This window comes from Panthera tigris, chromosome A2, assembly GCF_018350195.1.
Source record: "Panthera tigris isolate Pti1 chromosome A2, P.tigris_Pti1_mat1.1, whole genome shotgun sequence".
NCBI lineage: Eukaryota > Metazoa > Chordata > Mammalia > Carnivora > Felidae > Panthera > Panthera tigris.
In genome coordinates this window covers 38,153,586-38,180,927 of record NC_056661.1, presented here as the reverse complement: position 1 = coordinate 38,180,927, position 27,342 = coordinate 38,153,586, and the positions used below count along the sequence as shown (strand labels likewise).

Sequence of the window (27,342 nt, the reverse complement as noted above, 5' to 3'; positions counted from 1 at the left end):
TCTAGAGAGATACGTTCATTGGATAAGTTTCTCTTAAATTGGGTTGATTTTAATGTTTTTTCTTGGGATGTTATATAATACGCATCTTACCCATGGGCTATTTCATGTCTAATGTGCCCAGTTTCTCCCGCAAAATTATATTTGAGCCCCCGTTTTTCTCTCGTCATGTAGGATAGATATTCTTTTCTGTTGAGTTGGTCCTGCTAATAGGGTTTTTTCTGCCAGATCCCTTTGCTGGCACCCACCCATTTTACAGGTGTTTACACTTGTGTGGAAGGGGGGCCCCTCCCAAACACACGTTAGCTTTCTTAACATTTCTCTTACACTAAGAATGTGAAGGAAAGCATATGGCAGAACAGCGAAGACCAATTTGGAGGGAACCCTGACAGCATTTTCCCTTGTACCTTAAGAGTATCTTGTTGAAATGCACACGTAAGAACTCAGATTACAGAACAATTTCCTTTGGTGGACACGGGATCCATCCAGAAGTGGAAAGGGAAGCCATGGGTCTACAGAAAGCCATGTGGTTTGGGAAAGTCCTTAGCGTTCTTCTCTTCTCACTTAAATGATGAGTAGCACTCTCTTGTTGTTAAGCCAGTAATGGGGCCACATGAGGGGGGACCTGCACAGGAGGCTTAAATGAATGTCACATTCTTTTTCGAGATTTCCAAAGCCTCCTGTTTGGCACTGGCTTCACCCCGTAGCCTGGCTCTGAAGCTGTCTCCGAGGGAGCCACCACCGTGCTGACGGGCTCACTTGGGTAATGCAAATGAGCGTGTTACATATGTACAGCAGTCCTGAGGTTCTTTATTCCACCCCCCTTTGTAATCAGTCAAGGCCTAACTATATTATAAAGTATATTCTCCTCATTAAAACAATAGTGGAAGCTCACAAAGGGAAATTGTTAATATGTGTTCCAGCTTGTCATTTCTGCCTGTGTGAATAAAGAAGATAACCGTTCCTTTGGGAAACTATTTCAGGAATTGAGCAACAGATATGCTAGCCAGAGAATTCTCTTAACTGTAATTCTCCTTTTTGTTTGTACTCAAAAATAACATCCTGATGGGCTCCTCGGTGCCTCTGCACATACAGAGCACAATTGCCACAGCCCAGGTGGTGTTAATATGGGACAATCCCCCGGGCACATGTCGCCAAGAGTTGTACAGCTTGTTCAGTGTCTTCGTCCATATGGCAGTCTGTACCATTCACAGGAAGGCGTCGGGGCTGTGCCTGGTGGGTACTGTGGTCAATGTAGTGTGAAGAGAAGGCTTCCACTCACAGCAGCCTCTGTGGTACAGTTTGTCTTATGTAGATCTGAGCTATAACATGCTTACACACACACACACACACACACACACACACACACACACACACACACACACACACTCAACTAAGGGACTCCAGAAGAGCTTTGCTGGTTTCCTACCCTCTCCTCTTCTTCCGTCCCCCACACCTCCCCCGCCTTCGTTTTCCAAAATGAAACAAACAGTTAACTGAGCAGGTATAATTCAGGTGCATGAAACATACCTGGATTACAGAAAGTCCATGAAAACACACACACACACACACACACACACACACACACACACATTTTTCTAGGTGGTTGTTCATAGATAACTCAATTTAAAGAATACTTGCCTGTACTAGAATTCTTCTGTACACTCTGTGGCTTTTGTTCCTTTTTTGCATTGTAAGTTGCAAAGCCTGTTTTCATGGTACAGTTTGGGCTAGTGGTTTTGGTTTTTCCATCTTAGAATGAAAAAGGGGAAAAGGAAAAGAAAATCATGACTGGGCTCAAATCTGAGAGTAAAACATTCCCTGGAGGTGTTAGAACTGAAAAGGGAGAACCAAGGCAACAGAGGTTTCCCAGTGAAGAAGGTGAAAATAGGAACTGCTTTAGGAGGCACTTTGGGAAATTTACCAGAAGGCAAAGCCTTCCCATTTATATACCTAAATGCTGTTCCGCTTTTGTGTAACTATTTGTATTCTTGTTTGGTAAACAAACAGACCCCATAGCAACTGTAGCTGATGATATTTATACTACCTGTAAGACTTCCCTAAACAAACAGACATACTTTTATGACCTTCAAATTTCATTCCTTTTATAGTCAAGGAAATCGGACTAATGCCAGGTTGGTTGGTTGATCTTTCTTTCTTTTTTTCTTTTTCTTTCTTTCTTTCTTTCTTTCTTTCTTTCTTTCTTTCTCTTTCTTTCTTTCTTTCCTTCTTTGTTTCTGATTCCTTTCCTTACCTTTCTTTCCTTCTTTCTTTCCTTCCTTTTTTTTCTTTCTGCCCCTCTCTCTCCCTCTCCCTCTGCCTTCTTTATTTCTTTGTTTCTTCCTTTCCTTTCCTTAACCTTTCCTTACCTTTCTTTCTTTCCTTCCTTCCTTTCTTTCTTTTTCTCTCCCTCCCTCCCTTCCTCCTTCCCCTGCCTTCCTCCTTCCCTCCCTCTCCCTTTCCCCTTCCTCTCTCTCTCCCTTCCTTCTTCCTTCCTTCCTTCTTTTTTTATACTTTGAAGTCCATTTTTGAAGGATTTTTCCTATGTGTGTATTTCACATCTTGGCTGTGAATGTTGAGTTTGAAGGTGTATTATGACAGAAGGAAAGAAAAACCTGAAGTGTTTGTGTAAATGATACGGTATTTGCTTTCAAGAGGGACCATTGAGTCATCTGGTGGAATTTTAGGTTATATATCAGAAAGGCTAAAACTCCACCGAAAGTATTACTATAGACCTTAGATTTGGACAGGCATCTCTGGCTATGTCTCTACCTTTTATATCTAAAATATTGATGGAAACATTCTTGTACGTATGAGCCCCTATCTTCAACTTCCCTTTTTCCACATGAGTCATATTTATGACAAGAACAAGAAGTCTCGTGTTAAAGATCAGTGTGAGAAATAAATGGCAGTTTGCTTTATTTAGAAAAAAAAATTTGACACCAAGAGCTGGAATAATCCAGTGGTGTTTGAATAAATTAGAGGGATTGTACAGGCAAAAGAAAAAGAAACTTAACAAGGAAAAATGGGAAGTTGTCCAGAGTTCAACAAAACTGGGTTCCTGAGTGGGGCAGAAGTCGCTGGACAGTACTGACATGCATCCATTCATTCAGCAGAACTTACCAAACCCTCAGCACCTGCCAAGTGTCCTAGGCTGTAGGGCATGCAGCTGTGAGCTTGACGAAGTCTGTCCTCATGGAGCTGACAGTACAGCAGAAGTAGAACAAACAAATAATTACGTAATAAAAAGAAATAAATTCTGAAAAAAAAATAACAAAGCAAGGAAGAGAGAGGACTGGGTCTCGCAAACTTCTGTGAGGAAGTGACCCTTGAACAGATGGAGAGAAGTGACGGAACAGTCCTCAGGGCTTAGGACACAGCAGAAGCAGAGGCCTTGAGGCAGGGACAGAAAGAACATGTTTGGCTGGACCATGGCCCATACCTCATTTAGTGTGGGGGTGGCTGTGTTGTTTAGTGGTTATAGGTGTGGACTCTGAATCTGGACTGCCTGCATTCCACTACAGGCTGCCCACTGAAGTGACTTAACCTCAGTGTGCCTCGGTTTGCCATCTATGAAATGGGCATGTAGCAGGCTGTGACACATAGTAGGTGCTCAGTAAATATTGAGTACTGTTCATTATTGTCAGAGTGGTCTGTTTGTTCGAACCGCATCTATTGAGCATTTATTATATATTAACCATATAGGTTCAGGAAATTAAATAAAGGGCCACCACCTAGTTCTTCCCCTGAAGCAGCTCACAGCCTGATCACAGAGACATACAGGGAGAGAGTTACTTGCAACACAGTGGAAAAAATGCAGTGATATGAACATATACAAAATGTGACACTGTAGGATTTGTGTTTTTTTTTAACGGTTATTTATTTTTGAGACAGAGAGAGACAGAGCATGAACGGGGGAGGGGCAGAGAGGGAGACACAGAATCGGAAGCAGGCTCCAGGCTCTGAGCCATCAGCCCAGAGCCCGACGCGGGGCTTAAACTCACGGACCTCGAGATCGTGACCTGAGCTGAAGTAGGACGCTTAACCGACTGAGCCACCCAGGCGCCCCAAGTAGGATTTGTTTTAAATGAACACTAGAGGAATATCACACTGATGTATTTCCACCCCCACCCCCACATAGGTAGCAGGTGAGATTTTTGAATACAGTGAGCTCCAAGAAGGAAGGTTCCCTGTCTCTTTTGTTGATTGCTAACCTCCTGATCATCCAGCATAGCCAGCCTGGTATAAGAGGTGCGAAATTTCATTGCAGAGAGACTAGATGAAATCTACAGGAGAAGGTGAACGAATGGAATGTTAAAGATTAAGAACCCGTTAGGTGTAGTTATATATTTGCTACCCTTTGGCCACAGATTGTAGGAGAACCTGCTTAGTCTTGTGGATCCTTACAGAGGATGCAAACAGGGAAAAAATCTGGGTTTCTGTTAAGAGTGCTCCTCAACCCTGAGTGAACTTGCAGTAGAATCATTCGGAGGACTGGCTGACCTACAGGCTGCCAAACCTCAGTCCCAGTGCTTCTGATTCAGTTGTTTGGGGGAGGGCCTAAGAATGTACATCTCTGACAAGTTCCCAGGGGCCATACTTTGAGAACCGCTGCTCTCACACATCCACAGGCTGTGGCGTTCTTCCCCTGCTACTATTCAAAGTGACAGAGAAGTGATGGAGAGAAAGAGACAAGTTCTTAACACCGCGACCCAGTGTAAACTATTTTACAGAACAAAAATTCTCTTAAGATTTCCTCATGCTGGCCTTTTAAGTCATTTGTAAGCGCTCTTGTTTTGTTTTTCTGCGTTTTTTTTTTTTATGTCCAAAGATGATTTTTGTGCCTCAGCCATCTGCCTGCTCTCTCTCTCTCCTAGCAGTTGAGCTCCTACTGATACTGTAAGGCCCACAGCAAATATTACAGCATTTTATGTTCGATCCGTCTGTTCAGTTCTCCTTCTCCCCAAATGGAAAATTGGGTACAGCTCTTTCAGAGAGGAAGAGAACTGGCAGTGACCTCCAAATGTATTTGATTATTCACTCCATCATTAATAAAAGTGTTGAGCATACGTCCACACTGTGTTTTTGTTACACACGTGTGTAGTATAGTACCTGTAATATAAAAAATTAGAGGCTAAGGGTGAGAAATAGGCACCCATATACACACATGTATATTCTTAGAAAAGTCCTACTGTTGCTTTAACACATGCATACAGAAACTATAATATTATCTTACTGCTCCCCACCGGGTCTTCTTATGAATCCCAGTTTGAGACTCTGATCTAGGAACCCAACGTGATGTTTATCACAAAATCAGTGTTTGCTTAAAACCTGCCAAAATAAAGGTAGGGAAGAGTTTAATCCGGCGAACGTTAATGAAGCGTCTTGTCCTACAGAGAAATAATGGTAATTACGTAAAGTAGGGGATAGATCTAAGGAAACCTAAATGCAAGTGCCTAATGGTTTTCAGCCAATTTGTATCTGTATGTTGCTTGTGCCCTTGTCTGCTGCTTACTCATCTGGCCCTCACACTTTACTTACATGATTCTTCTGGGTCTTGAGTATAATTGTGCTGGCTTCCATAGACTGTTCCGGAGGAAGGACTAAGAAGAATTAGTATTGAACTTTTATTTGTGTTCTTTGGTTTTCTTGGGTAACTGTTGGTACCTCTAACATATGGACACGTTCCACATAGACCTTGTGAGTCACCAGTGCAAACACACTCGCATTGACATAATGAGAATGCCTGCCTAATGGTGTTAATAATTTTTGGATTAGTGGTCCCTATGTCTGTATTGACACAGTTGCTCACAGCCACTCTTTGGAAGGCATTCTGTTTTCTTAGCGAGATCCCAGTGTTAAGACTGCCAGTGGTAAACTCTCATAAACTGAGGATGGCCCTTAGTGGTGTAAAAAACAAGAGGTAGACTCCTGCCTTCCCTTTCTTTTTTTCTCCCCTTTCTTTATTCCTCCATTCATCAGCACGCACACGTATGCACCCTGCTCTTGTCATCTCCTGCTCGCTGTTTGTGACACTCAGGCTCTCAGTCTCTGCTCCATTGTCCTGCTGGGGCGCATACTCCGGGCGTCTGAGAATCAAGATGGCGTGTTCTGCCCAGTGTCGCTGAAGGGAGAGACGGGGCAGATCGGTGATGTGGGTGGGGAGGAAGAGAAGTGTCCATCTCATGATCATGGCATCCCGCCCCAGGTTGGGTAAATCTTACCATTGACTTTTAAAGTGAGTAACCTAAGTCAGTAAAGTAGCGTAGTACCAAAAGGAATATGGTACCAAATGCCCAAAAATAAAAATATAAAAAATACACCTGTCAAAGTAAGTAAGTAAAGCCAGTTACTAGTCCCATCTCCAGCCTGCCCATGAGATGCCCCTAGATCCCATGTTTTACAGCTTTAAGTCCTAGGAGCATTGGATGTCGTGCACTCCGTTGTGGTGGCCCTTGGGGGGTTTTGTCCGGTAAGTTCAGGATGACCCCGAGGCTCTTTCTTCTCCCTTGAGAATTCTAATTAAAAGGGTGTCTTCAGAGACTTGCCACTCATTGTTAACTCGGGAAGATAATCCAGCTAGAGACTGAATCTCCTTGCAGAATAGGTCTTAAACTTTTGGTTTCCCAAACTTGAGTCATCTGAGTATGTGTCCCATTATCATGAGGTTAGCCATATCTACGTATCATTTCTATTATTCTCTTCAAATCAAGTCATTTTTTAAATTATAATTTTTTTTTGAGAGAGAGTGTGCACAGGCGTTGGGGAAGGGACACACAGAGAGAGAGAGAGAATCCTCAGTAGGCTCCAAGCTGACAGCACGGAGCCTGATGCTAGGCTTGATCTCACGAACCGAGATATTGTGACCTGAGCTGAAATCAAGAGTCAGATGCTTAACTGACTGAACCATCCAGCCTCCTGTCAAGTCATTTTTTTTAATTTAAGTCCAATAAGCCTCATCCTAAGAAATGATACCTATGAAATCAGAGGTTGGAGATACTAGGTATGTTTTTAACTAATATAAATTAGAATAAATGTGCCAGTTTTTTAAAAAATACACATTCTGCTTTCATGTGATATTTTATGGGCCACTGTCGAGTGCATGCATGTCATATATTGGAATATTTTTGTAGGATTTCCTCTTTTTTAAAAACTTTTTTTAATGTTTATTTTTGAAAGAGATTGGGGGGAGGGGCAGAGAGAGAGGGAGACACAGAATCCGAAGCAGGCTCTAGGCTCTGAGCTGTCAGCACAGAACCTCATGCAGAGCTTGAACCCACAAACCATGAGATCATGACCTGAGCCAAAGTCAGAAACTTAACTGACTGAGCCACTCAGGCACCCCTAGGCTTTCCTCTTTTTGCTGAAGAGAGGGACCTTGACTGAATATGGTACTGTGCCAAGTGAATTGAAACCCTGCTTTCATGGTATGTTTACCCTGGTTTCCTAGAAAAGCCCAAAACTATCATTTATCTTCCTAAAAATCTAATTCCCCATCCTGTTTATTCACCCATACATCTTGTACTTCCGGGTCCGGGGATAGCAACCAGACAGAGAGTCAGGGGGCTGTGATGTTTTGAGTGGTCACATTCACCGATTCATCAGTTTATGGCAGGGTATTCCTGATAGATCAGTGTAGTATCTGGCAGACATCATTCTCAGATGAAAGCACTCACCAAATTTGGGTTAATGTAAAATTGGTGTTTATTAGACAGGAAGTACTCCTTTCCCCATGCTAACTTCCTTCAGTCTTACCTGCTTTGTGATACTAAATTTTAAAAAGCCTTGCCTGTATTTCTTAGGTAACAGGGCCAGGCAGCCTTTTTTTTTTTTTTTTTTTTTTTTGAGTCTGCAACTCTTGCTTGGTGAGGAGTGCCCAGGGTCACCCCTTTCCATTTTTATCCATCTCTAACTTGTTTGTCAACCCACAGTGAATAGGGCACCCCATGACCACTCCTTTAAGAAGCCGGAAAGGCTCCTTTAATAACAGTCCTTTTTAGGTCAGATGCTGAACAGGGAGCGCTCAAGAGACTTGGTATACAAGTTGTGGTCCGTGGCCCCACACCATTGATATCACACACGAGCTTCGCAGACATACACAGTCTCGGGCCCCAACCCAGAAGTACTAAAGTAGAATCTGCATGTTAAAAAGATATCCCAGTGATTTCTATCCATAATAAACTTTGAGAAGCATGACTATAAGGAAAGCAATGGAAGAGGAGGGCTGCGTTTCCTTATGCTTCCGTACAAGCATCCATCTTTTAAGCCCAGTCAGCATTGACTTTGAGTCCTGCCGTGGCCAGTTATTGTCATATCTCCGTATACCTTTTAACTAATTATTACTTAATATTTTTCTTAAAACTGACTAACCTAAATAGATTTCATGAAAATTAAACACTGAGGGTGCCTGGGTGGCTCAGTTAGTTGGGCATCTGACTCTTATGGTGGCTCAGGTCTCGAGTTCAGGTTGATGAGTTCAAGTCCTGCATTGGGCTCCCTATTGGAGCGCAACTTAAAAAAAAAAAAAAATGTGACACTGACAAGTCATGAATCTGATGTATTGGTCGAGTTTTTTTTCTAGTACACATGAACCTGAATTCATAACTATGAAAGTGAGGATATTTGTATATCATTCGAACTCACCCCACGCACCGCTTTTGTGGGCCCTGCCCTGAGGGCCATTGCAGGGAAGGGAACCCTGTATTTCTTACAGGATAATCTGTAATGCAAGGGGGGAGGGGAAACTCCTGGACCTAAGGAGTTAAAAGCTTGTACTTGAGGTATAAAGTTAGTTGAGGTAGCCCTCACATCTCGAGGCACAATATTGAGAGCAGATAATAACAATAATCTCAATCATTGTTTAAAAGCACAAATCTGGCACTTAATAGACTAATTCCCAGTCACTCCAATTGCAAGTTTTACTCATGAATATCATATCACAAGGGAATGTGAAATCCTCTAATTAAACATGATTTGAAAAGCAGCAGAAAATTGAGATGATGAGCGTTGTGGGGAAGGAGAGTCAAGGATTCACCGCATGAGCGAGTGGGAGAGAGAGAAGCGTGTGTGTGTTCCAGGTGGTGGACACTCCATCTTCACTCCCTCTAGCCTGGGCTGTGTCGTGGGCTTTCCTCCAACACCCTTCTCTCTGTGTAAGGTTATAGAAATGCTGGCCCACGTACTTGTGGAAAACCAATAGAGAAACACGTAGGATGGCGTATTTCTGAAATGAGGGAAAAAGCAAAATGAAGGTAGTACGCTAGAAAAACGTCTGAGCCGTCTCCCAGCTTTCGATGGGCCTTGAGAAGCCCGCCTGCTTCTTGAAGTGTTTTCAGTGAAAGTGAAAGGAGAAAGGTCATTTTTACAAAGCTGCCAGGAAAAAGGATGCTGTACTCGCATCCTCATTTCCCCTTTTCCCACACATCATTTGCGCGTTTGTAGTCAGGTGTGAGACCTTCTCCTCCTCTTACTGCAGCGGGACCCAGGAAGAAACTCGACCTGTCATTTTATTTTCCGTAAGGGACTTTGACTTCCACGTGGTTTGCAGGATATACACAATAGTAGGAAAGACGTCAGAAGGATCAACTCTAGCATGGAACATCGTGGGAGAGATTTAAGTAATCTTCTCTTCTGCTGTTCATCCGCATCGCTCCATATTATGAGGTCCACTGTGATAGCGTTCCAAAGCCAACTCACCTAGTTTGGTGTCATGGAAACCGACATGTTGTATATATCATAAATGTATCAGTTAGTTCATGAACATTTGGTATAAATAAATCTGAAGGCATGTTTTCTGATACCACTTCATCACCAGAAATCAAATTCATAATCCCATCTCTAAACCTGAGAAATCCCTGGTCTGATACTTAAAATGTCATTGAAACTAGGATGCGGTAGCAGAGTAGAAGGCAGGGAAATGTGATAAGAACTAAAAAGTGAAGCGAGAGAAAGAGAGAAAGTGGTACCATATCTGTGTAAGTTGTCATTAAAGAATTAAACAAATAAAAGAAGAAGCTGTAAAATAGGGGCTTTCAGGGGCACCTGGGTGGCTCAGTCGGTTAAGTGTCTGACTCTTGATCTCAGCTTAGGTCTTGATCTCAGGGTCATGAGTTCAAGCCCCCCACTGGGCTCCATGCTGTGTGTGGCGCCTACTTAAAAAAAAAAAAAAAAGTGGCTTTCATGGACACTTGCCGTGGTTATGATCACAGTTTAATGTAAGGCACTTTTAAGTACTAGGTAGTCCTGAAACTGTATCAGGAGAACATCTTTCTGGAAACCTGAGGTATCTGGAGTCGTTAAATGTTTTGGCAGAGAGTGAGCAGCCCCTTGCCACCCAGCCAAGATCACGGGCTGTGACAGATCTGAGAGAGAGAGATTCTGTGACTGAAGTGGTAATGGGGTGGACAGAAGCAAGCACGTGCACGTGGACAAGAGAGCAAAGAATTGGAAAAAAGACCAGGAGAGACTTGAGCCGTAGGGAGGCAATAGTTCATTTTCTCAGAGAACTGGTCTTCGTCCGTAGTAACCTCGGTGCCTGTCTCAGGGTCAGTATGCCACTAATTTTGGCTGGCTGAATGAGAGGCCAAATGGTGGGAAAGAGGGAGGTGATCAGTGGCGAAGAGAGGGAGGCAGAAGCGCTCCTAAGTGGTCAAAGGTGGCAGCAAGGGGATCGCTTGCAGTTTGGGGGGGGGGGGTCTTTGTAGAGGGTGAGGAATAGTTTAGAAGGGAAAAGCTTCCTGCTCCACAGCAGCGGTAAGGATCTGTTAGTCCTTACTAGAAGGCATAGACGACCTTCGTCCCTTCAGTCAGTAATCACTAAGCACCTCCTCCTCATTCATCCACAAGGTGTGTCATTTTTGCCCAGTGCCTGTGTGCAAAATGTACCAAAAGTGAATTTATGTTCACTTGGTTTTTGACAAAGTGCCAAGACAATTCGTTGAAGAGAGAACTAGAATGACCTTTCCATCAAATGGTCCTGGGACAACATGCCAAAAATAAGAATGAAGTTGGACCTCTTCCTCACACCATACACAAAAATTAAGATGAGTGATAGACATAAATGTGACAGTCAGAACTCTCAGAAGAAAACATAGGAATAAATCTTCATTACCTTCGATCAGTCAGTGGGTTATTTGATGTGACACCAAAATCACATGGAACTACAGAAAAAACAGACAAATGGGACTTCATCGAAATCAGAGACTTGTGCTTGAGAGCACACCATCAAGAACCTGGCAAGGTAGTCCACAAAATGGGAGTAACTATTTGTAAATTATTTTTGTGATGAGAAACTGAGATGCAAAAAAATAAATATATATGTATGTATATTTAAAACGTCATTCAAGAGTAAAAAGACAAATGACCCAGTTTTTAAAAACTGGACAAATAATTTGAATAGACATTTCTCTAAGGGAGATACACAGCACATGAAAAGATGCTCAACAGTATTAAATGGTAAGTAAATACAAATCAGAAACACAAAAAATACCACTTTACATGCAGTGAGGTGGCAAGGTTAAAGACAACAGGTCTTGGCAAGGATATGGAGAAATTGGAACCCTCAAATAAACCTGGTTAGAATATAAGGTAGTGCGGCTGATTTTAACACTGGTCTGGTGGTTCCTCCACGTGTTCACCAGAGTTACCCTATGACCCGACAGTTCTGTTCTTAGATATATACACCCAAAAGAATTGAAAACATGTATTCATTCGTATACCTGCACTCTCATATCACCACTGTTCACAATAACTAGAATGTGGAAACAGCCCGAATGTCCATCAATGGATAAATTGATGGACATACACAAAAAATTTTATGCATACACAAAAAATGGATACACAAACACACACACACACACACACACACACACACACACACACACACACAGTGGAATACTACTATTCAGCTGAAAAAAAGAAATGAAGCCCTTATATACACTACAGGGATGATGGACCTCCAAAGCACTGTGCTAAGTGGAAGAAGGCAGACACAAAAAGCACATCTTGTATGATGCTGTTTATATGAAATGTCCAGAATAAGCATATGTCTAGAAACAGAAGATTAGTGGTGGGAAGGAACTGAAGGTTGAGAAGAAATGGGGAGTGATTGCTAATGGGTATAGGATTCCTTTTTGGTGTGATAGAAATGTTCTAAAATTATATGCGATGTGGTTACACAACTCTGAACATATTCAAAACCATTGAATTATATACTTTAAAAGAGTGAATCGTATGGTATATGAATCTCTCAGTAACACTTAAAAAAGAAAAACATATTTCACAATTTTTTTATTTAAAAAAATTTTTTTACAGGAAAAAAGAGTGTGGGAGCAGGGGATGGGCAGAGAGAGAGGGGGGACAGAGGATCTGAAGCAGGCTCAGTGCTGAAAGCAGAGAGCCCGATGCAGGGCTTGAACTCAGGAACATGAGATCATGACCTGAGCCCAAGTCAGATGTTTCACCAACTGAGCTACCCAGGCGCCCCCATATTTCACAATTTTGAGTGATTAGAGAATGACCAGCAGTCTTTCACAACTCGATTAATAAAATAACATGCCAGTGAAATAAAATACATTTTATAATTTGGGGTTAACTTGGGGGGAGCGTGACAAAGGGAAACTATAAAAGTAGTGCACACAGATGCAGACTTTTGTTTACAGTCGAATCAGGAATCTGGAGAGGAAGAAAACAGAGCACACTTGGAAAAGAGCGAAAACACAAATTGGGGTAGACTCAGAAGAGAAACAGGAGAACCTGGGTCAGGGCACAGGAGAAGCTGGGTGCGCTGTCAGCCGAAAGGGGAACTGCCTTTAAGTTGGCTGACACTGAGTACAGTGAGGTGTGCCTACAGAAAACTAACTTACAGGACTAATACGGACACTCAAGAGAATGGACTGAAATGAGAAATTGTTCTTAGTTGCAGTAGATGAATTTAATGATTGCAGTTTCAAGTTGTCATTAAGAAGTGAACTTGGAAGGGGGCACCTGGGTGGCTCAGTCGGTTGAGCATCTGACTTGAGCGCAGGTCATGATCTCACATGATCTCAACTCTGTGAGTTGGAGCCCCGCGTCGGGCTCTGTGCTGACAGCTCGGAGCCTGGAGCCCGCTTCAGATTCTGTGTCTCCCTCTCTCTCTGCCCCTCCCCCACTCGTGCTCTGTCTCTCTCTCAAAAATAAACATTTAAAAAATAAAATAAAAAATCTTCTCAGAGGCTCAAGTCTGTATTGAAGTTAGGACTCTGGCGGGTATACTTTGACATAAGAAGAATAAATAGGAAAAACTCTTAAATAAATGTCTTTGAAAATGACACCATTACACCATACAGAAGAACATATACTGTGTGTGATATCATGTAAGGTCAGGAATTGTTATTACATACTTATATGTAATCGTATTTATGGCAAGTTGGTTCTCTCTAATCTGAAATGCTGTCACTGTTCTCGTGTTAAAAAAAACATTTAATTTTTATATACCAAGGATTATTAAGAGCAGTTTAAATCACCTGGCTTTTCTTGACTGCACACTATTTGTATTTCATATTATTAGAAGTAAAATTAAATAAAAGAAGGTGTCACAACCCTGTTTTCTCGAGTGGATAGGCATCATTCTGGCCTTCACCTTCAAGAATAAAAAAAAAAGGCAAACACTAAGTGAATGATACATCCACAGCAAAATCCAATAGCCTAGCATAATTATTTATTGTCTCTTATTCCTGAATCCATGTAACATTTGTTGAGCCCATGTCCTATGTGAGTGTGTGGAGATGAGTCCGATGCAATCCCTGCCCCTGGGATTTTTAACCTGGGAGTTTGTAGTAAAAAATAATTTATTAAAAAGTTGACTCTATATTTTTGAAAGTTTAAGTTTGGACCAACATTTTTAAATCCCTTCAAAACCAAATATGTCTTTATTCATCCTTGGCTTTGGCAGCTTTCCAGAAGTATATACTTTGCAAAACGTTGCTGAGTTTACCTAGGACAGCTTATTGAAATGATTGGGCTCACTGATTTTACCTGACCGTTGGGTCCTTGGATTGCCGTCTTCCACCATGTTTCAGCCTATAAACATGTATAAATAATTCAAGTTAAAAAACATTTTTTACTCATTTTCACTTCTTTCACTTTTTGCCCATCCCAAAAGGAAGTCAGAATATAAATGTTTGTTCCACATTTCTAGTGAAACAGAAAAGCTCCCATTCACAAGTACAGCTGGTATACCACACAGCATGCTTGAAAGGCCAGGAGCTGGACTCAGCCACCCATGCTGTGTGCTTTGCTGTGCCACTGTCAAGGAAGATGGCAGTCTCAAAGTTGAGTCCTGAGTAGCACTTGATTTTGTCATGTGTGCACATATAGGTATGTATTCATACATGTAAATGAAAAAAAATAACAGTCGAACAGCACAGCCTTCCTACAGTGCATAAAATAAAAACTTCAAACGTGACATGGTGAAAATTCCGTTTCTTCACCACCTCTGACAGTGTGGTTCCTTACGGGTTTTTCCAGAGATGCTCTGTCAGAGCACTACTGCCAGCCTGTTTCTTTGCCTTTCAAAGCCTAGCATTTTATTTCAGACAACCATGTATTTAAAAGTATCCAATTATACTCACTGGCCACGCAGGTCATGGTGGCCTGAGCCAGTGGTCCTGCGCACCAGGATGCTTCAAAACCTTATTAAAAATGTTTGGATCCCCATGAAGCCCTACTGTACCTAAGTTTACCAGGACATTTGGTTAGGAATGGGGTTGATTGGGTTTCATCTTTTGTGGAATCAGGAGTGCTGATAAATGAAGTCAAGATTTAGGGGAGCCTGGATGGCTCAGTCGGTTAAGTGTCGGACTCTTGAATTCAGTTCAGGTCGTGTTCTCATGGTTATGAGATCAAGCCCTGCTTCAGGCTCTGCACTGAGTGTGGAGCCTACTTGAGCTATTCTCTCTCTCTTAATTAATCAATTTATTAATTTTTCAAAAAAGGAAGTAAAGATTTCAAAGTTTCCAGTCCTACACCTGCTCGTGGTCGTCATTAACCAGCTTTACTTGGAACACATGTTAGCTGGGAACACCAGTCTGGCTGTAAATTGCAGTAAGCTGCGTTGTGGAACATCCATCACTGAACACTTTTAGAAGTGCTTTTTTTTCAGGGGCGCCTGGGTGGCTCAGCTGGTTAAGCTTCCTGCTTCGGCTCAGGCCACGATCTCATGGTTTGTGAGTTCAGGCGCCGTGTCGGGCTCTGTGCTGATAGCTCGGAGCCTGGAGCCTGCTTCTATTTTCTCACCCTCTCTCTCTGCCCTTCCCAAACCACTCCCAAAAAATAAGTAAAAATTTTTTAAAACAGTATTTTTTCCTTCACAGCATGAATAAAAGTATCTGTGAGACGCACAAAATAAATAGAAGTATTGAATTATATATCAAACATGAAAAACAGGTGGCAGTATATAGTATGTTTCCATTTTCATAAACTAGTGATGTGTTAGAAGAAAAAGCACAATAACGTACCAGATGTTAACAGTGTTATTATCTAGGGTGGGTTAATTCCGTGTGGAGTGGGGATAGGGTGGCAGGGGAATGGACTTTCTTTAGTAGCCGTCTCAGCGTTATCGCTGTGTGAACTGAGGAAAATAAGAGCATATCTTATTTTCATAGTAAATGTTGTTTTAATGTAGAGGCAAGTTTTCAAGAGGTATTCTGAGTATGTAACTATGTACATGTGTGTGAGGGTTTTGGGTTTCTTTAGTTCTGGGAGCCTTGTCTTTCTATAAAGTCTTAGTGGACAGTCCTTTGTTCTCACTTTGAAAAATAAGGATACCAAGTTGAACTAAAAATAAATTCTTGGAGCAGAGTAGTTTTTATTCAGGCCGCGGGGCCTTCACAAATAACCTAACCAAAAAGCAGAGAGATGGGGTCGGGGGAGAAGGGATGGCAGAGCCCATGTTAAATCATGTATATTTTATTTGTAATCATAAATTCCTCCAGCAAACACCTACCATTTTCTTTCATACTGTTAGTTTCAGGACACTCTCCGCTTAACAAAAAAAGCACAGAAGAATAACCGTTGGCAGTTTTTAACTAGTGGTATTAATTTTAAACCCTAACCAGTTGAGGCGTTTGGTTTCCAACTTAAGGAATTATACAAAGTATGTATAATGGTTAAGAACATAGTCGGCATGCAGCATCTCTCGAGAGCAACTTGATAGAATATTCATAGTGAATTTTAAAACTGAGTACTCATTAATTGACTCATTCCATTTCTCTGAATGCATCTTGTAAAAATCAGTTATATACTGGGATGTTTGACCTGGTAAATTTTATTTTTAACATTGTTCATAGGCGTATGAAACACGAAGGGAGTCTCAGTGTCCAAAATAGAGGGATGGTTTGACCAATTTCAGTATGTAACTAGAGCTAAGATCGTTTATGGTGGGCTTTTTGCTTTAGTAAATAAGGATTTTGAAGACTAGTCGATAACAGAAATTCTTTAATAACAAGATTAGGTTAAATATAAAAGGACGAGGGGCACCTGAGTGGCTAAATCAGTTAAGCTTCCGACTTAGTTTCGGCTCAGGTCGTGGTCACGCGGTTCGTGGGTTCAAGCCCCACATCTGACTCTGCTGACCGTGCAGAGTCAGCTTTGGATCCTCTGTCTCTCCCCTCTCTGCCCTTCCTCCCGCCTCACACGTGCATGCTCTCTCTCCCTCAGTAAACATTTTTGAAAATATTTATAAATGGGTGATAGAAATCTTCATGCCTCAATTTCTGAGAAATGTGTATTATATATTTTTATAGATATAAAAAATTTTAACATTATGAAAATATTTTAATTAATCTTAAGTTGGTAAAGAACATAACTATGGTTAGGTTTTTTTTTTTTCTTTCTATGCTATTGATAGGAATAGTTTTCATTTTCAATGGTTTCCCTCCCTCAGAATAGCTGAGAATTCAGTCCTTAGAAGGACTCTTTAGTTTCAAATATTGTCAGTAATTTTTTGAAATTCTGTTTTTGTATCATATCTATTTTTCTAGTGTTAGTGAGATATAAGTGATGTAGAGCATTGTATAAGTTGTACAGCATAATGATTTGACTTACATGTATCATGACATGATTACCAAAATAGTTACACTAACATCATCTTAGGTCATCATTTCTAATATATTGTTTAAAAATTCTGAAGATGTGGGGCGCCTGGATGGCTTCAGTTAGTTGAGCGGCCGACTTCAGCTCAGGTCATGATCTCGCGGTTTGTGAGTTTGAGCCCTGCATCCGGTTCGCTGCTGACAGCTCAGAGCCTGGAGCCTGCTTCAGATTCTGTGTCTCCTTCTCTCTCTGCCCTCTCTTGCTCTCACTCTGGCTCTCTCTCTCTCTTAAAAATAAATAAACATTAAAAAAAATCTGAAGATGATCTTGGATTGGTAGTAATTCTTTCCATTGGTCCGGTGGACTTTTGCCCTCTTAATTGCTTAGAGAATATCCTTTGGCCACGGGGCTGTGTACCTCTCATTATAGAGCTACCTTCGTTCACTTGTGTTACTCTTTTCTCTCATGAGGGGCACCTTTATCAGTAAGACTTGTGTAATTTTTTTTTTTTTTTTTTTGGTTTCCAGATTCATTTTCTATTTAAAGGCAAAAAAAAAAAAAAAAAAGCTGATCGCTCTTTTCAAATTATGTTAAATTTCCAACATAATTATTTAAAAGCCATAGATAGACCTATTGATCTTTGATAAGGTGTAGTTCTATGCACATGTGTGTTTACTCTTAGTGCTCCTTAGTTTAACTGTTGGTAATATGCCAAATGCAGATTCATTGTAAGTCAGGGACAAGTGGCGTTTGTGTATGTCTGCTCTGTGCATGTGAATCGATCGATAATATGTAAATACGCATCCTTGTGGTAATCTACAAGCTGCACATGTGTGTGCACTTGCGTGTATGTGTATGGAGTCATGATTCAACTTCAGAATCACAGACACTGGAATAAGTTGCAAAATAGCCCTTTCCTTGAAGAGAATGTGCTTGAGTATGAAACAGAACTCTCAATGTTAGTTTTACATTTCTATTTGATGGAATCTAAGGTTATGGAAATGACTGTAAAAATAATTTGTCTGAAAGAAGTCTGGATGCAGAAATCTAATAGAGAAAATATTTGAGAATATGGATCATCAGCGAGTGCAACAGATACACTTCCCCAAGCACCACATGGTGTGGATCAAAGCATCCCATGACTTGGATCCTTGTGGTCAAATCATTACATATTGATTGGAACCCCACTGAAGGATTAACCCCTTATGTTCATGCCAAGTTTCTTCTCAGTCATGGTGTCTATAATTTTAGGGATGTAATCTTCCTGCTGTCGCTAGTGTTTTTAAGCTAATCATCTACTTGGATATATTTGTCTTGCTAAGTTATTTGATGCTAAATTATTTAATTGCTCTATTCGGTGCTTGATAAAATTAATTTGTGAAAAGATCATACAATTATGTGAAAGCAGTTTTCTAGTGGAAGGGAGGAGGAAAATGTATAATATCCTGGGTAGAAAACAGCAAGAGAATCTCAAAATCAAGTACAGATTTGATCATTTTCATTATGTAGATTAAATGATAAATTCTAGCTTTTTAAAGAATCCTTCACAGTTTGAGTAGAGAGCTTTGCCTCTAACAAAAGCCTGTCAAACACTTTTCATACGTGGTGGTACATTTCTAACATTGGACTAGTCACAGTCTGGAATTTAACTCTTGCTTTTAGATAACAATGCAGAATTAATTTGTAAATGCCTGGGGAAAAGAAACCCTAGATTTCTCCATGTCCACTTTCAGACATGTGGGTTCCTCTTGCCTTTTAAGCCTGTTGGGATGGTTCTTGGCAACAAATTCATTCTCTTGTCCTTTTGTGTGTGTGTGTGCGTGTGTGCTTTTTTTCAGTTTGTCCCACGAGGAGCACCCCCATAGCCATCCTCTCTACGGACATGGTGTATGCAAGTGGCCAGGCTGTGAAGCAGTGTGCGAAGATTTCCAATCATTTCTGAAGTAAGAATGATTTTATATCGCTTTCTTCTCTTACATAGCTATCACCTCCCACTGCTCATGCTTTTCCTTATAAAATACCTTTTTGATGGAGGGTTTCACACCCCCATTTTGAAAATGGACTCTAGATCCTAAGAGCTAGCACATCGTCCTAGGAATAGTCCCAGAATCTGCGGAGGGTAGATGGTAAAGGGCAAAAGAGGTTCAACCAAGGGTAGTTTTGATGCTCTTGGTAAGAGTCTATCGTTTACCCGTTTCCTCAGGATGACAGTGATTAAATAAAAATTTTCCCAGTACTAAATTTGCCAGAATTTAGTTTTCACTTGTATTCATTGGTCTGCATACTGAGTCACTGACATACTCTTAAGTTTACAAGACTGCTGTCACTTCACGGCCAGTTGCAGCTTAGTGACTGGTCCCCTTCATTTTTATACACATGACTTACACACTTAAGAAATGGGTGCCAAGGAAATGCTGCCAAGTTGCTTCCTACCTTTCCATCCTGGTGTTGACTTTAGTTCCAATTCTTGTCCTTATGGGGAGAATGGAGTAACTTTAATTTCTACCATTAAAGTATGACGAAAACTTGGATTATCCCACTTAAGTCTGTAACATTGCTAAAGTATCTCTGTAAAGAAATGATAGATTAATCATCTCAGACTAAACTGCCCTGTGTTATTGACACCCCATAAATTTATCGGTAGTATCACCGAATCATTGGCAGATGGGCTGAATATAATAATACATTGTATTTAGTATATTTATATATTACGCAATAATTGAACATATGCACGTGTATCACTCCTTTATGTCTGACTTCGTGATGGCTTATAGATTGGGAGTTGGGAGGTCTTTGCTTTTGGCTTTTCCCTCTCATTCAAGCCCCCAGAAATAGAAAACAGCTGATTTGTGTACAGGTTTCTAGTTTTGTGTGGTCTGTATATTCTTAAAGCAGTCTCTGTATTTAGCCTTATGGATCTGCATACAACTGTTTTAAGAACGTACCATTAAAGATCCATTCATTGTTTACCTGAAAGGAGTTTCACTGATATGGTGTTTTAATTCATGAAGACTGTGAATCTATTTCAGAGCTTCCCAGCTTTAATAATTTACTTGATGAGCATTATGTAGTCATTAGAAAGTTAAGTGCTTAAAAAAAAAATTTTTACAAGAGATGCCTAAAATTTGTTCCTAAATATGAACAATCAAGGGCAGTGATACTTTAAAGTAAGCAAAAGCCCTTTACAATTATTCTGATTCAAGCTAGTTGTGTTATTGGGCTTTGTTCTCTTATAAATCACTCATTATAAATCTTTGTTTTGTTTTTGCCTAATTGTATTTAGATAATGAGAGAAAAAGACTTTGGTAGAAACCACTTTCAAATTCTGATTTCACCTTCTTCACCAGTGCTAGCTTTGATAAATACATTGGTGCTAATTTCACTTATCTCTAGAATGGTTGATAACCATCTGTAAATAGGATTTATTTTCATAAAGTCTTTAAAAATACACAATTGCTATGACTATTCTTGGTGTATCAGTTTTAGAGCCACAAAGGGAAAAAGGCAGTTTTTCAGTATGATCCATTTAAAAAATGTTGTTAATAATCAGAGTATTTCCACCCTCAACCTCAAATCAGAAGTCCATTTATCACTAAGCTGACGATTTTATATGTATATATATATATGTATATATATATATATATATATGTAATTTTTTTCTTGTGCCCCTACAATGAGATAGCACAATTTTAAACCAACCTCGTACGAAAGAAAAGAATCTAATGATCATGAAAATTGGGGCCTAGACTAATGAATTTTTTTTTTTTTAAATCCCCTTTTAAGGATATTTGGAGCCTGGATCTTTATAGGAAACCATCTGTCAATTATTGTGGTTTTGCACGTGACGCGACATGTTCTTGGTTCATGTTTGCTCAGTGGATTGGGTAGCCACTATGGACCTGCCATGGTTGCCTGTTTATTTCTTAGTACTTAATGACTTCTGTTTGTTAGAAGACTTCCGCTTGTAAGCTACAGACCTGGTTTAACCCCTTTCTCCCCTCCCCCCCAAGACGGCAGGGGGGAGTTGGGGAGTGATAATTGGCTCTTATAACTAGGAAGTCCAGTGGGATAGCCGCCTCAAGCATGGCTGGATCTAGAAGCTTAAACAAGCCTATTGGAGCATTGGTTTTGTGTCTGTTGGCTTGGTTTTCTTCTGTGTTGCCTTCACTCTTAGGCTCTTTCCAAGTAGAACTAAAGACGACAAATCTATATGCCACAAGTTGATCCATCTCACAGTGCACCTCTTTTTCTGTCGTCCACCAGTAGTCCCGAGCAGGCTCCCCCTGACCCAGTGACCCAGATTGAGTCACGTGTTCCAGCTTTGAGCCAGTCACAGTGTTGTAGCCAGCCTTCCTTCCATCGCATGGCCACCTCCAGAGCACATAGAGACGTTCACCCTTCACCCCACGTGAACCACATGGGGGTTAGGGATGAGAGATTTGGCTCCCAAGTGTGAAAAACAAGTATATAAACCAGAAATGGGAGAGTAAATGCTGAACGTGAAAGAAAAAAACCCTCGAACTCACTGCTCTCTTAATGATTTCTTGAGTTACCCATTGATTGGCCATATATGACAAATTCAGGATTCTGAGTTTCCTCTACAGCATGATTTTAGCTCTGGGAAATTCAGAGTTGTCTTCAGGTTTCAGTGTGTTGCTTAATGTAGTGGAAAATAAGTTAGTCTTCTTGCAGATTCGCTTCTCCCACATCTGTGTGCAGTCTAAAGAGTAATCAAATTGGCTCTCGTGAAACCAACTTTGCTTTCCATTGAACTGGACTGAAAGAGCTACCATATATCGTGTGGGTCAAACAGAAACCACATGGCCTCTTTGAATCATGTCATCGTGGAGTCATTGTTGATGAGAAGTGATGTTTTAAGCATTTCTTCTCAAAGTGTGCCATATTTGTAGATTCTGGAAGCACCTCTTGTGGGCTCACTCTTCTTTTCCATTCTCACTCTATAGAGGGACATAACAGTCTTATGGTTTAAGCAAGTTGATACTAGGAGTACTTGGATTCTCCAAGGCACTTTTAGTCAACAAAATGTAGCATTGCTCTGACCTTGACTTAGTTGTTGCGTTCTAGATTTTTTTCCCCACTTATCTTTTGATCCCCTGATTTTATGCTCCCCTAGTAAGAGTATAATTAAACAACTCAGAACTGTGCCACAGGGTCAGCTCCAAGTACTTTATATATATGGCTGACCCTTGAATAACATGGATTTGAACTGTGGAGGTCAACTTACATGCAGATTTGTTTTCTCAATAAACACAATACAGTTTTAGAAATACTTCCTTTCCTTAGGATTTTCTTAATACTTTATATTGTAGCTTACTTTATTGCAATATAGTATATAATACATAACAACACACAGTAATGTGTTGATCGACGTCGTGTGTTGTTGGTAAGGCTTCCTATGAACAGTAGGCTATTAGCAGTTCAGTTTGGTGGGGGGAGTCAAAAGTTACCCATGGATTTTTGCTACCTGAGGGGTGAGGAGGGGTCAGCGTTCCTAACCCCCACGTTTTTCAAGAGTCAGCTGTATGACCCATTTAATCCTCACCCCACCTAACAGTGATAATATTAAGGTATTACTCTCAACTTACAGCTAAGGAAGCTAACACAGAGAAGTCAAGTGATTTTCCCCAAGGTCACACAGCTAGCAGGAAGTGGAGTGAAGATCCAAATCCAAGCAGTCCTGCGACCACGGGGTTAGAAGCATCACCATTTATTAACTATATGTTTTCAACTTCATGCCATAGGTGTAGAAAGAGCTTCGAAGAAAAGGCAGATGGGGTAGTGAAGCCATTTGGTATCAGTGTGTTCTTTGAGCTAGGCACACAGCCTGTGTGAGCATCAGTATCCGCACGTGTAGTTGGGGATAACAGTATTAGTGACCCCCTCTCGAGGTTGTTAGAATTAAAAGGCGCATCACATAAAGTGCCTGACCCATACTAGGCACTCTTTAAAAATGTATCAGTCCTTTTTTTCTTATCTATGCCCTCAAGTACATGTTTAAAAGAGGGATAATTTTCAGTATCCGAACATTTCTGAGCATTCCTAGGGAAGATGTTGTAACCGTGCAGAACATTAACATGTTAGAAGAGACTAATCTTTAATATTTGTCACCATAAATTTCTTGTCAAAAGTCCCACACAATCCAGTGTGATGGAGGGGCGAGGGGCGGCCAACTTTTTCTGTAAAGGATCTGACAGTAAATAGGGTAGATTTTTGCAGTCTGTACAGTCTCTCGCAACTACCACCCCTGCTTTTGTAGCGTAAAAGCAACCATAGGACCGTGTGTAAGGGATGGGTGTTTAGAATGCTGACCTCTGACCTGGAGTAAACTTGTTGGTGTCATAACGTTTTTAGCTGAGAAATCTTTTTACATTTCCTTAGCCATTGCTGTCTTGGGTTATTTTAGTTTGTATTCACAGAGCCCTTACATTTATTCACATTTTGGGAAAACACCCATGCATGCCTTGCCCTGTTACCTCATTCACCATCCACAGTTTTTACACTTAGATGGGCTTGGGCTCTTTCCACCTGGTTTTTAGGGCTCAGTGTGAAAGGGGAAAGTGACTTTGCATGGTAGCTGTTTTCTGATCCTCTGTTGCTGAGGCTGGTAGGAGATAACTTTTAGAGAGGCCAAGATCAGTTATTCAGGATAAAAATCCCATCTGACAATAAAATGCCAGTGTTCACAGAGAGGGAGGTTAAAGGAAGGGAGGGGAGACTCATGGGTCTAAAAATGAGGCATATTCTTTTTTCCCTCCTGAGAGAGAAATATCATAACTGTTGGTAAATCAAACCCCGAGATTTGACACTTTTCTGTGATCATTCTGCAGTGTTTGTTCCCAAGGTGGGGTATACCACAGGGCCCTTGATTTCAAAGATAAATACTGTACAAATAACCATCCTGTTGTCTTTCCCCCACAGCCAGCAGAGGGACGCTTTATCAGAATCAGCAGATACCCAGTCCATTGTATGCATTTATTTCCCTGTTTTTTCTCAAAACAAGTTGCAGTTTTCGTGTTGGTGTTTTTTTGTTTTTTTTTTTTAACCCATCAACCACGAGTTATCATGTGACTGTTGTATTTGTTAGCGCTGAGACCAGCAGGCGCTCCTACTCCGTCTAATGAAATCCTCCAGCCCTGCATTGCTTCCCAGCCTCTGGGAGCAGCAAAACAAAAACAAACCCGAGCCTCTCCAGATAGGTGAAGCTCCCCGCATTCTTCCATTCTGTCCCCACTTGGATCATTTGTTGCTTTTCTTCAAACCAGGCTGCAGACACAACCTTTCCCAGTGAAAACACGGATTTCTACTTCTTCCCTTGTTCTTTTTCAAAAGGGGCTCCTATCATTCTCTGACAAGGTGGAGAGTGGATTTGAAGGTTAAATCATGACCACATTTTCCCGTTTCTGACTTCAAATGTAAAATCAGGCACAGACCCAGTTTCACAAATACAAGGTAGTCCTATGTGCTTGGGGAAAATATTTCCATCTATCCCTAGTTTTTCTTGTTGGTGGTCATTTGTGTAACATCTCAGAAGGGTGTAATTTGCGTCCTTGCTTGGTATCCATTTGAAAGGAATTTTTGTTTTTGTTTTGTTTGTATTTTTCGTGCTTTTCTCTTGAAGAAGAACACTGTGCACAGTGATCAAAACAATGCCTGTGCGTGTTGGTCAAATGTATATTGTTTATTAAAACCCAGGTAAATTTGTTCTGTGCTCTAGTAGAAGCCTAGGAAAAGAAAAATGAGGGAAATGCCCATGGGACAGAACTCTGACCCTTCCAAAAGGTTGAGGACTGTAGACAGTAGAGGACATTTCATCGGTCATTGGCTTTAAAAAAAATTTTTTTTTCTGTGAATTTTACTTCTCAAAACTGTGAAGAGTTTTATGTGAAAGAAACTACTAAGTGCGCCCTGTAATGTTTTCACAAGTGTTTTTATCATGGTAACATCTTGTTTACTTTAGTTCCCTGCCTAAAACTACTTGGAACATGTTAAGAAAACATCTCGAGAAAGCCTTGACAAAGAGGCTTTTGTTGAACAGCCACCGTGAGGCTGCAAGGATCACAAAGGTGTTAACTTTCCGCCCCTTAAGCACTTCCACATGAAGTTCCAGCAACGATGTTTGTGGTTTTGGAAAAACAAAGTGTATGTTAAAGAAACCAGGTATATGCTAATACATGTCGAAGGAGGCCGGATATCATAAATTGTTTCAAACCATTTGTGGCTCTCGGTTTGCATGCCTGAATGTTCTGCAGTGAAATCGCCTCCAGTTAGTGCAGGAGGCTGGAGCACATGTGGAGGGAACAGCCCTCTAGTATGTCGGGTGTGTGCAGATCCAAGCCTCCAGCCTCACCATTTAAATCTCAAGAACACAGGGACGATGCTGGTCCCCGTTCAGATCCCAGGTGACAGGTCTTTGAGTAGCGTTAAGAGGAGCTCAGTATTTTTATGAATTTGACTTTTGTACTTCTCCTGCATTTTTGAATTGCTTTAGAAAAATAAAAAGTGGGTGGGACCGGCACACATTTTTATCCCCCTGAAAAGTCCGCCCTTTCACCTTTCTGACATTGTTCAGGAGTTCAAGACCTTTCCAAGTACTCAGAGAGGTCAGAGTGGCCTAAATACCACAGTGCCCTCTAGTGATCTATAGAATATTAGATGGAAAAGTTTAAACAATTTTGCCAAAGGCTCAGTGCCACCACCTTGCTCGAAAAAGAAGCAAATAACCTTTGAACCCATTTTTTTCCCCAGCAAACAGACCTTTGTCAAAAATGCAAATTAAATTTATTTTTTTCTCGTAGACTTCGAAAGCACTAGAGAAAACATTTCGTAAATGTCTACTCAGTGCAGTGAAGTCTGCATGTACCGGAGTATCATGTATACAGGACGTTGTGTCGCTACAGATACATCGTTGTGCGTTCTTCTCTTTTAAGAGCCATTAGTTACGTACTTCACGTGATCATTTCCGGTGTGTAATTAGAAGGCATTACTTAAAAGACAGGGATCATCTTTGCTCCATACTTTTATTGACACTGTCTACCATATTATGGCCATGTCTAAATGGTAAAATTTATTATTAGCAGCAGTGTCACAAAAGTCTGAGACAGCGATTTTCCTTTCAATAAAAGTAGTTAAAAACCTTTTAGAAAATCCATAATTTTGATTGCTGGTACTTCATAAATGTATAACTGGTACTTTTTAGCTGTCTCTTTAGGGAAAAATGAGTTTTATCACCTGCAGTACCTGGGTTAATGAAATTGTGTGTTGGAATTTCGCCAGGATGAAAGATGAGATCATTCCAAGACACTAATATTGGCAACAGGTCTCATAAAAAGCTCTGACTCTTGAGTGAAGTATCATTAGATTTTTTTTATTATTATTATTTTATTTAAATTGAGGGATTAAGTTAGTTGTCCTTTTCAAAGTTTCTGTGCTGGTGAGATTCTCATTTGGCATCCACATTTCAAAACCCAGTGACCTAAAAACCTGTACAGAGCCAAGAGAAACAGAGAAATGTCCATCAGTACCTAGTAGAAGAATTTCCTTGCTTCAAATTTCAACTCTAGTTCCTGTTCAGCCCTTTACAAATCACGACTCCCAGCTCAAATTTGAAATAATGCGGCCTTTTTTCCCCATGTTCCTCCTGTGTTTGATTGTTTGTGGATATTAGCTGTCCAGGAAATCCCATACTTACAGATATAAATCCAGAATGATCTTGTTTTTCCGCAGCCAGCCCAGGATGTATTAGGCAGTTATGATGATTTGTTAATTTTTGTGACCTGTATTTATTTTATGTGCGCTGTATACTTTGAGGGTGGAATCAGCTGTTGAAATAGTCCCGTCTCTCACACACAGAAAGGAAGCACTCTCCTTTTTCTTTTCTGCTTTGGGTTTTCTTGCTTTATTTTTGGAAGGTTTTTTTAATCTCTTAGTGTCTGTTCCGTATGCGCTTCTTCCATATGGCGATAAACAAGAGATATATTGTGCCTCATACACTTAAACTCAACCCTATCCAGGGCGGGCCTTTGGAGACGTGTGAACAGGGCCACATTCTTTCCAAACATGTTTTCCATCCATAATAGGTCTTGACTATGTGATTCTGTTCTCGTTTTTGTGGTCATATACATTTGACCCAGATAATGTATCCATCCTCAGAAGTAATATGTGTTTAGGTTAGGATTCTGCATGGAATAAATCAGAAAATTATAGTCTGGAAGAAGAATAAAAATCACCAAGGTTAGCATTATTTCCTTCGCTCTT

General features: G+C 40.7%; 1 protein-coding gene across 8 annotated transcripts in view; it reads left to right on the top strand.

Annotated features, from left to right (window-relative positions):
- The window catches only part of FOXP1 (forkhead box P1), a 455,797-nt gene that overhangs the window by 383,762 nt on the left and 44,693 nt on the right, over positions 1–27,342 (top strand). For all 8 annotated transcript variants that reach the window (XM_042979417.1, XM_042979412.1, XM_042979416.1 and 5 more), the window contains one exon: positions 18,906–19,010. In XM_042979417.1, the coding sequence (XP_042835351.1) occupies positions 18,906–19,010 (105 nt within the window). The remainder of the gene's footprint in view (positions 1–18,905; positions 19,011–27,342) is intronic.